Raw genomic sequence first — 16,610 nt, forward strand, 5'->3', positions numbered from 1 at the left:
TCCATCTCAAAAAACAAAAACCAAAAAAAAAAAAAACAACTTTTTATTGTGGGAATTTTCAAACACACACGTTTGAAAGTAGAAAGGAAAAATAGTAAAATGAACAAAAGGTTCAAATGAGCCTTTTGTTCATTTTACTGTTTTTTTACAGGGTACCTCATTTACTATCTACATGAGCAGTCTTGGTTTATCTATATATGCCTATCCCAAGTATTTTGAAGCCAGCCCTATATATATTATTTATTTGTTAATACTTCAGCATATAGCCAGGCGCGGTGGCTCACGCTTATAATCCCAGCACTTTGGGAGGCCAAGGTGGGCGGATCATGAGGTCAGGAGATCGAGACCATCCTGGCTAACACCGTGAAACCCCATCTCTACTAAAAATACAAAAAATTAGCTGGGCGTGGTGGCACGTGCCTGTAGTCCCAGCCACTCAGGAGGCTGAGGCAGAAGAATCACTTGAATCCGGGAGGCAGAGGTTGCAGTGAGCCGAGATTGTGCCACTGCACTCCAGCCTGGGTGACAGAGCGAGACTCTCTCTCAAAAAAAAAAAAAAAAAAGCATATATTGATCCATATATGTAAAATATCACTAATAAGGTATGTATTAATACAGGCTTCAACTCTGTTAAGTTGTTTTTACTCTACAAGTCTCCACTCCGCTTTTTTTTTTTTTTTTTTTGAGACACAGTCTCGCTCTGTCGCTGAGGCGTGAAGCTGTAACACATTTTAAATCATATTTTTGTATAAATAGCTTTAACATTTCAAGTTATTTCTCTAGGATGTATTCCTAACATAGGACTCTTATGTCAGAAGGTACATCTGTTTCATGGTGTGGGCTACCTAGGTTTTTTGTTTGTTTGTTTGTTTGCTTTTTGAGACGGAGTCTCACTCTGTCGCCCAGGCTGGAGTGCAGTAGCGCGATCCCGGCTCACTGCAGCCTCCGCCTCCAGAGTTCACGCCATTCTCCCGCCTCAGCCTGCTGAGTAGCTGGGACTACAGGTGCCCGCCACCACGGCCAGATAATGTTTTATATTTTTAGTAGAGACGGGGTTTCACCGTGTTAGCCAGGATGGTCTCGATCTCCTGACCTCATGATCCGCTTGCCTCGGCCTCCCAAAGTGCTGGGATTACAGGCATGAGCCACTGGCCTTTATTTTTATTTTTTTATTTATTTATTTTTGACACAAAGTCTCGCTCCGTGGCCCAGGCTGGAGTGCAGTGGCGTGATCTTGGCTCACTGCAACCTCCACCTCCTGGGTTCAATCGATTCTCCTGCCTCAGCCTCCTGAGTAGCCAGGATTACAGGTGTGCACCAGCATGCCCAGCTAACTTTTGGGTTGTTGTTGTTGTTGTTTTAAAGACAGAGTCTCGGCCAGGCATGGTGGCTCACACCTGTAATCCCAGCACTTGGGGAGGCTGAGGCAGGTGGATCACGAGGTCAGGAGTTCTAGACGATCCTGGCCAACATGGTGAAACCCTGGCTCTACTAAAAATACAAAAAGCTGGGCGTGTGACGCGTGCCATAATCCCAGCTACTCGGGAGGCTAAGGCAGGAGAATCGCTTGAACCAAGGAGTTGGAGGTTGCAGTGCATTGAAATCGTGCCATTGCACTCCAGCCTGGTGACTGTAGTCTCTATAAAAATCCCATCTCTACAAAAAAATGCAAAAATTAGCTGGGCATGGTGGTGTGCGCCTGTAGTTTCAGCCACTTGAGGGACTTGAGTCTGGGAGGATCACTTGAGCCTGGGAGGTTGAGGCTGCAGTGAGCTGAGGTCATGCCTCTGCACTTCATCCTGGGCGGCAGAGTGAGACCCTGTCTCAAAAGAAAACAAGAAAGAAATGTGTGACTCTGCATCTTGGTGAGGGACCATGCCTCGGAGAGTGACTCTGTTAACTTCTTGCATGTGCTGTTGTGGTTACAGCTAAGATGAGCTTGTCACCATTGCTTCAAGACCCATGTCAGGTTGGTTTAAGCAGCTACCAGATCTTTGGCTGGTAAAAGTACCCTTCCCTATGCCCTCTCTTATGAGGGATAAGGATAGGGGGATGTTTGGATGAGGCCTTCATGGCCACCTCTTCTTGAATTGGCCATTTCTTCCCCTAACAGATAACAAGATACCTTGTTTTAAACCCAGATAAAGCACTTACGATGGAGTGACCACCAACTCTGTAGCTGCAGGACTCCCATTTGCTGTCAGCACATACTTAGGAGGAGGTATCTGTGCTGTATCCTAACTTCCATTTTGGAGATACCTATAAATATCTGTATAATGAACTATAGATTGAGGAGAAAAGAAACAAGTTTCTGTCTATGGAAAATTGCAGACTTTTTGAAAAGATGAGACAAAGTAGAGGCTGTGTGTTTTCACAGTAGTAACTACTCTGTATGTAATTATCAAACATGTGAAGCAGTTATGGTATAGTTCCTGGTGGTGTCCCTTCAAGAGATGATACGAGAAAGAGACGGATCGAAGCGAGAGCCATGTGAGGCCGTATGGAAGGCACCCTTTGAGCTGGGCACTGAAGGATGGGGAAGAAAACACAGTGGGTTTTTTGGGTTAGGCATGAGCCGAGTTTTAGAGGCAAGACTGAGAATGGCTCTGGCAAGCTGGGGATTGTGGGTAGTTATTCTGTGCCAGGTCTTGGGCTGTGGGTTCAAATACAGATATACAGGTGGCATTATATCTGTCCTCTGGGAACATGGTGAAGACCATATTTTCTGACACCAAAGAAAGGAAAACAGGGCTCAAGAAGGTAGCTCACCATTTAGTAGGTTGTAGCGAAACCCACAAGAACAGTGCAACACTGCTTGGAGTTGATGTGTTGGAAGTCAGGCTCTCCTACCAAAGGATAGCGGGGCCACTCATAGGAATGCTGGAGTCCCATCCAGCAACCCAGTGGGCATGCATGGCTATAGACTTAAAAGATGCATCACCTTTTTTTTTTTTTTTGAGGCAGAGTCTCACTCTGTCGCCCAGGCTGGAGTGCAGTGGCGTGATCTCGGCTCACTGCAAGTTCTGCCTCCCGAGTTCATGACATTCTCCTGCCTCAGTCTCCCCAGTAACTGGGACTACAGGCGCCCACCACCATGCCTGGCTAATTTTTTTTGTATTTTTAGTAGAGATGGGGTTTCACCGTGTTAGCCAGGATGGTCTCGATCTCTTGACCTCATGATCCACCGGCCTCAGCCTCCCAAAGTGCTGGGATTACAGGCTTGAGCCACCGCGCCTGGCCAAGATGCGCCACCTTTAAATGCAAATTTTTGTATTTTTAGTAGAGAGAGAGATTCACTATGCTGGCCAGGCTGGTCTCAAACTCCTAGCCACAGGTGATCCGCCTGCCTCAGCCTCCCAAAGTGCTGGGATTACAGGTGTGACCCACTGCACCTGGCTGGGAAAATTGTTATAACATGGTTTAAGCAGGAATACTATGATTACACACACACACACACACACACACCACCCCCTCCCCCGCCAAGGGGAAAATGCATTGAAAAGGACTGGAAGTAAATATGTTATTCCAGGTTTCTCTGGGTGAGGAGTTGATGGGTAAGGTTTTGAAATGGAACAAAGGGGATATTTCATTGGAGCCTTGATGCTGGTGTTTGGACCTGGTGAAATGACAGAAGAGCTGTCTGGAGCATGCATGGACAGGGTCTGCACAGAAAAGCCTGTGGGGTGTGGAAATGGGGGTTTGTTCTGGCTGGAGGTGGGGTTAGAAGTGAAGGCTGGTGGCCGGGCACAGTGGCCCACGCCTGTAATTCCAGCACTTTGGGAGCCTGAGGCAGGCGAATCACCTGAGGTCAGGCCTGACCAACATGGAGAAACCCCATCTCTACTAAAAATACAAAATTAGCCAGGCGTGGTGGTGCATGCCTGTAATCCCAGCTATTCCAGAGGCTGAGGCCGGAGAATCACTTGAACCCAGGAGATGGAGGCTTGGGTGAGCCAAGATCGTGCCAGCCTGGGCAACAAGAGTGAAACTCCGTCTCAAAAAAAAAAGTGAAGTCCAGACACGGTGGCTCACGCCTGTAATCCCAGCACTCTGGGAAGCCGAGGTGGGTGGATCCCCTGAGGTCAGGAGTTCAAGACCAGCCTGGCCAACGTGGTGAAACCCTGTCTCTACTAAAAATACAAAATATTGGCCAGGTGTTTTGGTGCATGCCCGTAATTCCAGCTACTCGGGAGGCTGAGGCAGGAGAATTGCTTGACCCCAGGAGGCAGAGGTTACAGCAAGCTGAGATCGTACCACTGTACTCCAGCCTGGGCAACAGAGCGAGACTCCATCTAAAACAGAAAAAGAAAAGAAGTGAAGAGCAGGGCCATGGTGGGTCGAGGGCTCTTGTAAGTATTTAGGGAGATGACCTGGTCTTTGAACAGCCTGAGACAGCAGCTTACAGAGGGAGTGAGAAACCCTGAACATGGAGAAGATGTAAAAGGTAGCATGGGGTTGGCTCCGATAATATACCCTCTCTCTGAATGAGTCTTCTGTGTCCTCCTCCTCAGGTTCAGATTCAGAACAAGAAAGTGGATATCTCTAAGGTCTCCTCCAAGTGTGGGTCTAAAGCTAACATCAAGCACAAGCCTGGTGAGTGGCGCCTCCCTTGCCTACTGGGACTCCCAGGGTATGTAGTCCTGCCATGGGCCAGCTGGGCAGCCTGCTGGCTGGCAAGGGTTTCATCTCTGTGCCTTTAGCATCCCATACAGACTACCCAGGACACAGCGGTGGAAACAACGCCGTCCTCATTCTGTCAGGGAGCGGGAGTTCAGGTGCTGACCTCTCAGTGGAGGAGTATCAGTTTCTTACGACAGCCATCCACACAGGCATTCTCTTGAGTACCCACTGTGTGCGTGGCACTATTGAGCTAGGCCTGGGGCAGCGGTGCACTCTGAGCTGAGAACCTGGGTTGCCTTAAACGAGGATTACAGGAGCTACTGCTGAAGGAGCTGTATAGAGAGCAGTGTTCAGGTCCCACCTGTCAGATTCAGAAGCAAAGGGTGCTCCTAACCAGTGAAGCATCAGCCACTAGCCCTGGCAGGAGAATGGGAGGCGTTCAGCAACTTGCACTAACGCAGTTTCCTTCCAGCAACATGGTTGGCCGAGCACCCCTGTGGAAGTCACTGTGCAGAGGCAGGGCTGTTGCCTTGGCTGGTGCCCTTGCAGCCTTGTGTCCTAGTTCCTGGGTCTACAGCAGGTTTGTGGGTAGGATTGCTGCAGCAGCAGGCACACTGGCTGGCCAGCCTGGTATCCCAGAAGGCTAGCCACCACAGGCCCGTTAAGGTGAAGGCAAAACTCTCTTCCTTCAGGGCGGGTGCCATCTCTCACGCCTGTAATCCCAGCACTTTGGGAGGCCGAGGCGGGCAGATCACTTGAGGTCAGGAGTTTGAGACCAGCCTGGCCAACATGGCAAAACCCTGTCTCTACTAAAAATACAACAATTAGCCAGGTGTGGTGGTACAGGCCTGTGGAGATTTGCTTGAACCAAGAGTGTGGCACTACACTCCAGCCTGAGCAACAGAGCGAAATTCTGTCTCCAAAAAGAAAAAAAAAAACTCCCTTTCCCTCTCAGCGAAGAGTGTGATCCAGTTTAGAATGTGTTCTATTTAGAAAGATCTAAACAGTTCCATTCTTAACCATTTTTTTCCCCTTTTATCTGGGAAATCTACTCCTATGAGATACTTCCTTCTCTAATGACACTGAGTCACTTAGGGTCTAGTTTTTGCCAGGGCTAGGTTTCCCAGTATGGGACACCAGGAGACCTTGGCCAGAAGCTGTGCATGGAGGTCTGCCATGTGAGCTGAGAGGAGATGGAAGAACAGGAGAAGGGGCCCAAGGGGAGCCACGCTGCTGGGCTCAGGAGGGGCTGGGTATTCATTGACGGCAGCTCATCCCGCACCCCTCCCCTTGGTCTCATGGGCGCACTCTGGCCAGGGAGCTCTGAACCCTGGGCTTGAGTTCAGACCACCTTCCCTCCCCGTCCTAGCCTGAGGTCACTAGATCCTGCGGGCCTGCCTTGGTCCACGTCTTTCCTTTCTCAGCGCACAGCCTCGGGGCCACTCTCCTTTTTAGCATTCCTTCTTTTTGCTACAGTTTGATACGGTTAGGGGCTCAGACAATTTTCACAACCTGTCCCTGTCAATCACCAGTTTGGTGGTAGCTCTGGGTGAGTCCCTTCTCTTTTGCAGCATGTTTTACCGGCTGTGAAGCAGGGACCGTGGCCGTGATGACAGGGCATTCATGAGAATTCAGTGAGGCTGTGCCTGAGAAGCACTGCATGGCCCAGTCAGCGGGAGGCATTCCCATACCAAGTAGAGAAGCGGAGGCTTCATCCCGGAGGCTGTGCTCGGAGCCCCAGGCCTGCCCAAGCCTGGCCTGCCCAAGCCTGGCCTGCAGCTCGGTGGCTGTGGCATGGGGTGGTAGAAGGGATGGCGTTCCTTCTCTTGGAGATATTCCCACTGGCTGGACGGAGAGACTGTCTCAGCCTCACTGTGATAAGAGAAGCCCTCTTTAGACAAACGTGTTCACTGTTCTTTGTTTGCCACCCAGAAGCAGGTCACATCTTTCTCATTTCTAGATTGGGCATATCACCAGTCCTGGTTTTGCCTGCAGGGATATTCCTCTGCCACCCTAGGTGACCAATTCCTTTGTGGTTCCAGGTGGAGGAGATGTCAAGATTGAAAGTCAGAAATTGAACTTCAAGGAGAAGGCCCAGGCCAAGGTGGGATCCCTTGATAATGTGGGCCACCTACCTGCAGGAGGTGCCGTGAAGGTAGCGAGTGGGTCACTGGGGAGGCACAGCTGGGGAGGGGTGGGGACAATGCAGCTAGAGTCAGGGTCCTCACAGGTAGGCACCTGTCACCGCCCCTCAGTCTCTTCAGGAGTCATGTCTTCACCCACACCATTGCTGTTTTCCCATCGTGTATCATCAGTCCTGACTGAGGCAGAAGTGAAGAGGCCCCAGCCCCGCCACCCCTCACCTGTCAGCTGGAGGCAGAACCTTGCTTCTGAGAGCCATGGCCTTCCTAATTAAGCCCATCCAGCCATTTTAGAAGGCCACAGGCTGGGACACAGACCACCACCAGGCGAGCGGGGGTTCTGCACCACACAGTTCTCCCCGGCTGTCACACAAGAGGGGAATGTGGGTTCCCACCCCATGTCAGGCTCCGCTCCTGAGCTGGGAGCAGGACAGCACATTCTGGGCTGCCAGCGACAGCAGGCTGCCTGGGGCCTGCCTCTGCAGGGCTCTGGGGCAGAGCTCAAGTGGCAGAGCTTCACATCCTGGCGACTGGCTGGGCCTCTTCTCCCTTCCCTCTCTCCTCTTTCCTCCCTTCCTCCTTCCACAGTACTGTGAGACCTTTTGTGTGCCAAGATGCTGTCTGTCCTTTGTTCCATGTCATCGGCGGGTGGGGGGCCCATGAGGGGCATCTTGCAGGCCCCGAGCACGAGGAAGGCTGCTGCTGCTCCGGTTCAGGTGCGCAGGGGAGAGGGGCCGGGAGCCGCTGCCCTGGGCCTTCCCTTCCACCTCTGCTCCCCAGTGCCAGCCACTGCCCAGTCCGTCCCCTGTCCCATCCTCTCCTGATGCTCTGACTGAAGCCTTGATAAGCTTCCAGGAACATCTAGGGGTCCTTGCTGCCACAGGCTCTCCGTGCGTGCCCCCACGCCTTGTGAAGAGGCCGTTCTCGCGCCCGTCTCCGCGGGGCGTTCACTTGGCCTTAGTCTCCCATCCAAGGACACAGTGAGCGAGTGCGGACCCGGATTCACATCGGGGCTTTTCTGACCCCAAGCCTTGTGTGCTTTTCCTTATTCATATTATCTCCCTTTCTCTATTAGTTCTGGAATTAGGGTTTTTAATTGAGGCCTATTTCTCTCACTATGCCAATTAGAAACCACTTCTGCCTTGTCACTTCTTGGGTATTTGGCGACACAGGCTTTCCAGCTCCCCGGTGACCTCTCACAGCTGTTCTCTCTTCTCTGCCTTCCTCACATTGAGTGTTCCATGTCCCCCAAATGTCCTTCTCCTATGAAGCCCTCCGGGCCTCCATAGTCTCCCTGGGTTATACCTCCTTGGACACCTTCTTTCTGCCTCCCGTGGACTCCTGGTCCCAGAATGGTGCCCAGCACAGACAAAGCCTCAGTGCCTGTGTTCCTGACCAGACAGATGTGCAGGCAGGGCTGCCTGGGAGCTACTGAGGACTCCACTCTGTGTGCAGGGGGTGGCCTGGGCCCAGGGAGGGTTTGGGAGGGTGGGCTGCACCCTTAGGGGGGCTACCCTTCAGGCTTGTTGCTTACTGTTGTCATGGCTACTTATTTGGTACCAGCCTGAGGCCTGGCACCGCTCCCTCAGAGAGCTTCATCAGAGCCTCACATGCCACAGAGGGGCTCTGAGAGTGTCACTAGCCCAGCTGCTCCTGAACCTCGGGAGTCTGTCTCCCAGGTGAGGTGGGGTGGGTGGGGCCAGGGCACCTGCCTGGGATTCTCCAAGTGACTGTGCCTTGAGCCAGTGGGTGCCGGGACAGCATGGGTGGGGGCTGTGTGTGAAACCCACCACCATCAACCCATCCCACTCCCCTCCCGACTGACCCTGCACTGTCTCCCCCACTGTTTCATTGTAGACTGAGGGCGGTGGCAGCGAGGCTCCTCTGTGTCCGGGCCCCCCTGCTGGGGAGGAGCCGGCCATCTCTGAGGCAGCGCCTGAAGCTGGCGCCCCCACTTCAGCCAGTGGCCTCAATGGCCACCCCACCCTGTCAGGGGGTGGTGACCAAAGGGAGGCCCAGACCTTGGACAGCCAGATCCAGGAGACAAGTAAGTGGCTGGGCTCGGCCTAAGGGCCAGCCAGGGGCCCTGCCACTGGCCGCAAATTGAAACTCCTTTGTTTTTGACTACAGTGTGGCCTAAATTTTAACGAAGTAACCTTTTATTTTCCAGGCATCTAATGATGACATTCTGGTCTCGTCTTCCGTCTCCCCCGTGTTCCCCTCTTGTCTCCCCTGTTCCCCTCTCCCTTCCCTCCTCCCATGTCACTGCAGATTGAGACCTACAGGCTGACGTTCCGGGCAAACGCCAGGGCCCGCACCGACCATGGGGCCGACATTGTCTCCCGTCCCCCACATTTCCCTGGCGGCCCCAACTCGGGCTCCCGGGTCCTTGGCCCCCTTTCCCGGACTGCCCACTAGACCAGTGAACGCTTGGGCACCGGGCAGCCCGCTAGGCTCGCCTTCCCTCCTGCTTTGCAGCAGCAGCCCCACCCCACACCTCCTCTCACGCTCCAGCCCAGGCCCAGCTCCCTGCTTTGTCTTGCCCCATCACTGCGCCACTGCTCCGTGGAGGAGGTTGGGAGGGGGTTGGGGTGGCTGAGGCTAAGTTGGGATCTAGGAGAGGAGAACTAGATTCCACCCTCATCTTTGTTTGGTTCTTTGGTCCAAACCCAAAAGAAACTGACATGCCCTCCCTCCTTCCTGGATCTACCTGGAGGGAAGAGTGGAGGCGGATTTTGAGTGGTGACAGGATGCTGACTGTGGCGCTTAAGCCACTGCCTCTCCCACAGTCTCTCCCTTTGGCGCCACGAATGCGCCCCCCCCCCCATGCAGGTGGTGTCAGGCCTTTCTTGCTGCCCTGGCCCAAGTTGGGGGTCAGTGCTGCCTGTCCCCATGCTTAACATACCCACCTAGCTGCTGTCACATTTTTCTTGTTTTGTCCTTTTATTTTTTTTCTAATAACCTAAAAACTGGCGAAATAGTTCTGCAGGTTGAAGCCACGTCTATATGAAAGTCCTCAGTAAGTGTTAGAGGGAACAGGGCGGAGAGATCCTTACACCACCCCCGCTGGAGGATGTGGGCAGCTTAGGGCCCTGGAGGCGGTGCAGCAGGGAAGAGGGGTGCAGAGGCTGTGGCTGGTGAGCTGGTCAGGCACACAAGGGGCTCTTGGAGTGTGCACTGGTTGGTTTTGCCATTTTGTGTGTATGCTGCTTTCCTTTTCTAACCAAGAGGCTGGTTTTGGCATGTCTTTCCCATTCCCTGGGATCTGGTGGTCAGCCCTAGGATACAAAGCCAGGGCTGGAGAACAAGAAAGGGCCAGGAGATGGAATTCCTTCAGGCCGGCACCCGCCCCTAGGACATGCAAGCCCTCATGTCCAGGGGAGCCTCATGCGGATAGGGGGAAATCAGGTCTGGAAATTTAAAAATAAAAGGCATGAGACTAAGGCCATCTGCTTCCCTTATGCCCTGACTGGAGAGGGGAGGGAGGAGAGGCGAGGCCCACAGAGGGCATCCCAGCTAGGCCTGGGGATGGCTGCAGTGAGGAGAAATCCTGGGAACTGTATTGACACAAAGATTCTTATTGCACTTGTATTTTTTGTATTAAAGTTTGCATGGTTTCTAATAAAGGATTCAAACATAAGTTTGCAGTGAAATGGCCTGGAAGATTCCAAGGGCTTCTCTGGAGGGGACTGGCTCCAGTGTACATTTGCCTCTGAGGCTGCCCCAGACTTGGCCTCCTGAGGCCCCTCCTGACCTCTGCCCTTCTCTGGTCCTGGCATCCCTTGGAGCTGGAGAAGGTAGGGGTCTTGACTTAGGTTTAGATTTGATGTCCGTGTGCAGGGAGGCAGTCCTGGGCCTGACAGGTCCTCCCCCTTTCTGAGGTAGCAGTGCCTTATGGAGGTTTGGCACCATGTCCCTAGCTCCCCAGGCACACACCAGGAAACTGCAGGGTCTCACGGAGGAAGTGCTGCCTGGGCCAGGGGGACCAGCTTTCCTCCATAGAGACCATGTGCAGAACACTTCCGCTGTGCCCAGAACATGAGGGAGCCAGTGTTCCGTCAGCAGGAGGAAGGGCCTGCTGGGATGAAAGTGAGAAGGAAACAGTGAGGGTTGGGTAGTCAGGAGACACCACAGGGGCAACAGCACAGGCCCAGAGTACCTGCTGCCTCTGCTGCGTCTGTCCCGGGGTCATGAGGATGCTGAGGTTGACGACAGGTTCCAGGTCCTTTCGTTCCTTTGGCCAAGGGTTGGGGGGAGGTGGCCCAAGTGGCATGCTTTCTAGGTAAGACAATAGGAGTGGTCAGAGTTCCCTCGAAGGATCCTGCACACCAGAGCACCTGAGAAGGCCAGGACCAGAGGCCCTGTGTGATGTGTACTCCGCAGCCATTTGGGGTGGGACATTTCTGTACTTCCTGATTTGCTTATGGCTCAGCCATCACCTGTGTCAGTCTGTGATTCTGTTGTAACAGTTTTAAGAGTAAATAAAGCTGCCTGATGTCCCATCACACAGGCTCCATGCTTCTGTGTCTCGGTTTGCATCTACCTCCCTGATCCTCCTGACCTCAGCATTCAGCCCCTGGGCTATGAACTTGTGGATGTGGATACAGGAAGGACCACTGTGCCGCACAGCCCTGGGCCTCGGCTACCTGCGGAACTCTCCCCCAGTCTGCCTGGTAAAGGGCTACTCAACACTTACTTACTGTCCAGAACTACAAGGACAGTGACAGTTGTGACAGGCTTCCTGTGGTGGGTACCCAGAGGAGCAGCTGTGCCAGCGGACTGGGCTGGTTAACAGCACGGCTGCTTCCTGCTCTTGGCGAAGGGAGGAGGTTCTAACCCCTTTCTTTCTCTCTCAAGACTTGGGGACACAGCCAGTCCCTGTCCCCCAGCAGTAAGCATCTCTCTTCTCTTAACTTCCTTCTTCCTCTGGGGAACCATGGCCCAGCATATGGCGGCCCTGAGAGAGGAGCCCCTAGTGGACAGCAGTGGTCACAAGGGATAAATAGAACTTTATTTTAAATAAACATTTGCACTCTGTACACAGCCCCAGCAAAAGCAGGGATCAGTCATCAGCTGTCTTGCGCACATCAAAGCTGCCACAGGGTCCTCGCAGCAGCTCTGCCAGTAGCGCAAGCAGCTGCCCGTGCTCCTCCTGCACGCTGGGGGGAAGTGCAGCCAGCTCGCTGCGCAGGCTCCGCTCCACCATGCGGCCCAGGGCCCGCCGCAGCTCCCTCAGCAGCCGCACGGTGCGCGAGTCACCCTCCAGCCGCAGCAGGTCACTGTCGCTCAGTGAGATGGTGGCCCGGCGCCCGTCATCTGAGGGAACGGAAAAGATAGTGGTAAGCTGTGGTGAGGCCAGGCCCCAGAGGAGCAGCTGCAGAGCGGGGTGGGCGGGAGGCCTGCAGGCACCCACCGCGGATGTGCACGTCCCCGTCGGTCAGGAGCAGCACAGCTAGCGGGTGCACCTGAGAGGAGTCCCGGACGAAGACGCTGCCATTGGATTTGACCGCCATGAAATACGTCAGCCATCGGCTCCGCAACCGTGTGGCCTCCCTAGGGAACACAGGGCTGGTGAGGCCACCCTTTTGGACCATCCCAGCTGCCCCATCCAGGCCTGCATGCCCTCACCTGTTAATGGTCGACTTGTGCAGCAGGATGTTGCCTGATTTGGTCCTATATGTGACGCTGTTGGGCTTGAACTTCCCCTGCCGGGTGACCTTGCCCTGCCTCACCTGCAGGGATGGAGGAAAAGATGGCTGGGGCTGAGCAAGGAGCTGCAGACAGGGAAGGAGGCTGGGACCTGGTGAACTCCACTCCCTCCCAGAGGCAGCACCTGGATGAGGTTGGGGTAGAGGCCGGCCATCAGCACGCCCTTCACCAGCTCCTCCTCCTCACTGTACTCGTTGCACTGGGCAGAGGCCAGGGTGCAGTCCGAGGGCTTCCCCACCAGGAAGGCCTCATAAATGTTCTCTGAGAACTGCTTGATGAGTCCTAGGGAGACAGAATGTGCAGTGAACCTACAGTCCCTAGCCACAGGCCAGGGGTAACAGAAGCTCAGTCGGGGTGGGAGGAGCGGGAGGGGCTCAAGAAAGCAGGCATGGGCCCAGCTGACCGTGGATGAAGCGCAGGCTAGGTGCGTAGAGCAGGTTTTCCTCCAGGTAATTCTCCCTGGAGCTGCGGTCCTGCCAACGCAGCACCTCCTCCCAGCCGGCGACAGCCCGCACAAAGGCCAGGTGGTCACTGCCACTGTCGTGGCTCAACAGTGCTTTCACCTGGGAGGGGAGAAGAGGGCAGCCGGGTCGCAGGAAGGGGCTAGACAACGCCCCCTCAGAACAGCAGTGGGTGGAGGGCTCCAGGAAGAAGTCAGGACTGACCTTGTCCACCTCTGCCCGGTTCTGTAGGCTGCTGCTGAAGGGGTCCCGGGTAAGGCAGGAAACGACCACCAGTAGCGGGTGCAGGCAACGGAAGATGGCGGCCAACACTATGGCCTTGGCCAGCCGGGGGTCAGTGGAGATGTGAGCCAGGCGCTGCCCCAGGGTGGTCAGGTACTCCCGCTGGTCCAGCACCCCTGCAACGGCTCAGCTGTCAGTGCCACCCTCAGGAGCTACTCCCCAGCCCAGCCCAGCCCCTACATACCAATCTCCTGGAGCAAAATCACAGCCTCGTCCACTGCCTTGATGTTTGGACTGTCCACAGCCTTGGACAGGAACTCCACCGCCTACAACACACAGAGCCAGAGCCCGCCATGAGCCTGCCTCCCACCTGCCTGGTCCCCACGCCAGCCCCCACCCCGCCCCACCGCACCGTCTTCTCAGGCATGTGGATTTTCGCTTGCAGCACCAGGTTCTCGAGAGGCGTGCGCAGGATCTCTGGCACTTGGAAAGGGACCATTTTCTCCAGCCGGCTTCGAGGGAACAAGTGGTAGGCAAAGCCTGACTGGCAGCGGCCCGCTCGGCCCCGGCGCTGGATCACATTGGCTCTTGACACCCACACTGTCTCCAGGCAGGACACCTGGAGGAGGGGGCAGGTAAGAAGCACACAGATACCACTTCCTCAGTGCTTCCCCACTCCGAGTAACCCTCACCAGCCCCCCCACATCAGGAACACTGAGACCCCACAAGCGTGGCCTTCTCAAGACACACAAAACGGGTCTAAGGTAGATCTGGGCTGCGGACCACCTCAAAACGGAGTCCCTCCCCCAGTGGTTGGCCAGGCCCAGGAGGTAGGTGCCACCTTGGTCTTCAGGTCGTAGCGTTCTTCCTTGTGCAGCCCACTGTCCACCACATGCACGATGTCGTTGATTGTGATGGAAGTCTCCGCAATATTGGTGGCCAAGACAATCTTGCGCACCCCAACTGGAGGCTGCTGGAATATGGCCTTCTGATCCATCATGGGGATGTTGGAGTGCACTGGTGGGCAAGATACACACTGGTTATGGGCACTGCTTCCACCAGAATTCCCCCCTGGAATGTGGGCAGGGCAAGGATTTTGACCCCATTTTGATGAAACAGGTGCAGATAAACACTATGCCCAGTGAAAAGTGCCGCAGCTTGGTCAGAAACCGGGACCCCCGGAGTCCCAGCTGGGTCAGTCCCCAGGACAGAGGCCAGGCTGGTTTTCGAAGGTCCCTGGTCCCTCTGCCCGGGCTCTCACCTGGCAGGATGAGGTACTTGCTCTCGTGCATGCCCAGGGCCTCCTGGAGGCGCTGCTGCACTCCTTTGATCTCCTGCCACCCAGGCAGGAAGCACAGGATCCCACCTGCAAAGGAGCCCTGGGGCATGAGCCAGCTGCTTCTGCAAGCGTGGCCAGGGCTGGCATGGGGCAGATGGGGAGGCACCCACCTGGTTCCCCACGAGCATCGATGTGCAGAACCAGATCAGTCACAAGGTCCAAATCGAGTGCGCATTCATCCTCAGACTGGGGTGGGGAAGAGAGGCCACAGTCACAGCCCCAGGGTAAGGGGTCATGCCAAGGACACAGCCACCTGACTCAGTGAGACGGAGCCGCTTGACATCAACTCCAATCCTCACATGCGTGCCACGCACGTGGGGTTAGTCCCCAGTTTCTATCAAGGAAACTGAGGACTGGGGAGGGTAACTTGCCCCAGGCCACCAAGCCCCAGGGCCAGGGAGGAGGGGCATCCGTGGAGGAAAGGCCAGGAGCCTCGGGTGGGAGGGGGGGGTCCCTCACCTCATGGTGCCGGTGCCGGTGCAGGTATTGGTGCTTGCCCAACTTGGCCAGGATGTCCTCCAGGTAGTGCTCCTTGACTGGGTACATGAAGCCAGGCACCTTGATGACGGGGCAGCCACCAAAGTATCGGGAGAAGCGCTCATTATCCCCTGTGGCACTCATGAGCACCAGCCGCAGGGCCGGGTTGAGCCGCTGCAGGCCCTTGAGCAGGATCAGCAGAAAGTCTGTGTTCACGTCCCGCTCATGCACCTCATCCACGATGACGTGGCTCACACCCTCCAGGCTGGGGTTGCTCTGCAGCTTACGCAGCAGGATACCCACAGTGCAGAAGAGCAGAGCCCCGCCTCGGGCCGGGGGCTTACTTTCCAGCCGCACCTGGAAGCCCACGTTCCGGCGCAGGGAGGGGCCCAGTTCGTGGCTGACCCGCTGTGCCACAGACACAGCAGAGATGCGGCGAGGTTGGGTGATGATCACATTGCAGCGGGCACCGCGGCCCTCGGTCACATAGCGCTCCAGCAACAGCTGGGGGATGCGTGTGGTCTTCCCACAGCCTGTGTCCCCAGAGATGACCACCACCGGGTGCTGCTCAATGGCGTTGAGGATGGTATCCCGATGTGGATCCACAGGTAGCTGGGGGGCCTCCTGCCAGACTGGCCCTCGCCGCCGCCACAGTTCTAGCAGACTCTGGCTGAGACGTACCTCCTCTGCTTCCAACAGGGGCACATAGGGCTTGCCTGTGATAGGGTCACTGAGAGGCCCTGAGTCCTTGCCCAAGGGCAAGATGTCTTCACTCTGCAGCCGGAGTTCTGGGGCAATCCATGAACTCTCCACAGGGTACTGGGGGGCAGGGAGGCAAGCAAAACAATGAAAAAGAAATTCCTCATTACCACACAACCAGCCACTCTGCAGGATCCGCCTGGGTCAGATGTTGTGGCCCAACCCACTGGACAGAGGATTAATTGAGTCCGTGACTGCCCCGGGATCCTTGTGGGCAAGACTGGGCTGCTCAGGCCAGGGGCACCCAGGCCCCAATCTCAGTGAAGAGAATGGGGAGGTACTACTGCCTGTCGCAGGTAGAGGCCTTCAGTCTGGAGAGATGGAGGCAGACTACAGGGGCAAGGGTGATGAGGGATGCAGGGCCTCTTACGTGGTTCAGGAAGGTCTCTATCTTGCGGAGGATGGGCTCGGGCACCTGGATGGTGCACGGTCGGCGCTGGGTCTCACCCAGCTCACGCAAAGAGGCCAGGTTATACATGGCGTGTGTAAGCGGTTCATTGTTCCTGTCCACCAGGCCCAGGCTCTGCAGGGAGACATGCAAGACTCAGTCTATGCTCTAGGGCTCCCCAAAAACCAGCCCAGACAAGCTCAGGAGCTCCAAGGCAGGAGTTGTGCCAAGTAATGTCTAAGAGATTTTGGATCTTGGCTGACATGGTGATAGAGAGAGAAATTATGAACTAGGAAAATGTAAACTTACCAAAATAAACATTTTAAAAAATGAACTAAAGCTAATTGAGGCCAGGTACAGTGGCTCACACCTATAATCCCAGCACTTTGGGAGGCCGAGGCAGGCAAATCACCTGAGGTCAGGGGTTCAAGACCAGCCTGGCCAACATGGTGAAACCCCGTCTCTACTAAAAATACAAAAATTAGCTGGGCGCA

General features: G+C 55.1%; 2 protein-coding genes across 10 annotated transcripts in view; one reads left to right on the forward strand and one right to left on the reverse strand.

Moving 5' to 3' along the window:
- The window catches only part of MAP4 (microtubule-associated protein 4), a 280,646-nt gene extending 269,380 nt beyond the window's left edge, over positions 1-11,266 (forward strand). For 6 of the 9 annotated variants that reach the window (XM_011939193.1, XM_011939191.1, XM_011939192.1 and 3 more), the window contains 3 exons: positions 4,512-4,593; positions 6,663-6,775; positions 8,619-11,266. In XM_011939193.1, coding sequence (XP_011794583.1) covers positions 4,512-4,593; positions 6,663-6,775; positions 8,619-8,831 — 408 coding nt within the window. In that variant the 3' untranslated portion in view covers positions 8,832-11,266. The remainder of the gene's footprint in view (positions 1-4,511; positions 4,594-6,662; positions 6,776-8,618) is intronic. The other 3 variants (XM_011939199.1, XM_011939195.1, XM_011939190.1) reach the window with 2 other exon arrangements.
- Positions 11,267-11,750: 484 nt separating this feature from the next.
- Positions 11,751-16,610, reverse strand: part of DHX30 (DEAH (Asp-Glu-Ala-His) box helicase 30) — a 72,535-nt gene continuing 67,675 nt past the window's right edge. The window contains exons 10-22 of the mRNA XM_011939318.1: positions 16,099-16,251; positions 14,952-15,788; positions 14,603-14,678; positions 14,415-14,519; positions 13,995-14,170; positions 13,566-13,772; positions 13,398-13,479; positions 13,136-13,329; positions 12,874-13,033; positions 12,595-12,752; positions 12,390-12,493; positions 12,175-12,314; positions 11,751-12,077 (exon numbers count right to left, since the gene is read on the reverse strand). Coding sequence (XP_011794708.1) covers positions 11,824-12,077; positions 12,175-12,314; positions 12,390-12,493; positions 12,595-12,752; positions 12,874-13,033; positions 13,136-13,329; positions 13,398-13,479; positions 13,566-13,772; positions 13,995-14,170; positions 14,415-14,519; positions 14,603-14,678; positions 14,952-15,788; positions 16,099-16,251 — 2,646 coding nt within the window. The 3' untranslated portion in view covers positions 11,751-11,823. The remainder of the gene's footprint in view (positions 12,078-12,174; positions 12,315-12,389; positions 12,494-12,594; positions 12,753-12,873; positions 13,034-13,135; positions 13,330-13,397; positions 13,480-13,565; positions 13,773-13,994; positions 14,171-14,414; positions 14,520-14,602; positions 14,679-14,951; positions 15,789-16,098; positions 16,252-16,610) is intronic.

The sequence above is a fragment of the Colobus angolensis genome, unplaced genomic scaffold, assembly GCF_000951035.1.
Source record: "Colobus angolensis palliatus isolate OR3802 unplaced genomic scaffold, Cang.pa_1.0 Scaffold18, whole genome shotgun sequence".
In the NCBI taxonomy this organism is placed as follows: domain Eukaryota; kingdom Metazoa; phylum Chordata; class Mammalia; order Primates; family Cercopithecidae; genus Colobus; species Colobus angolensis.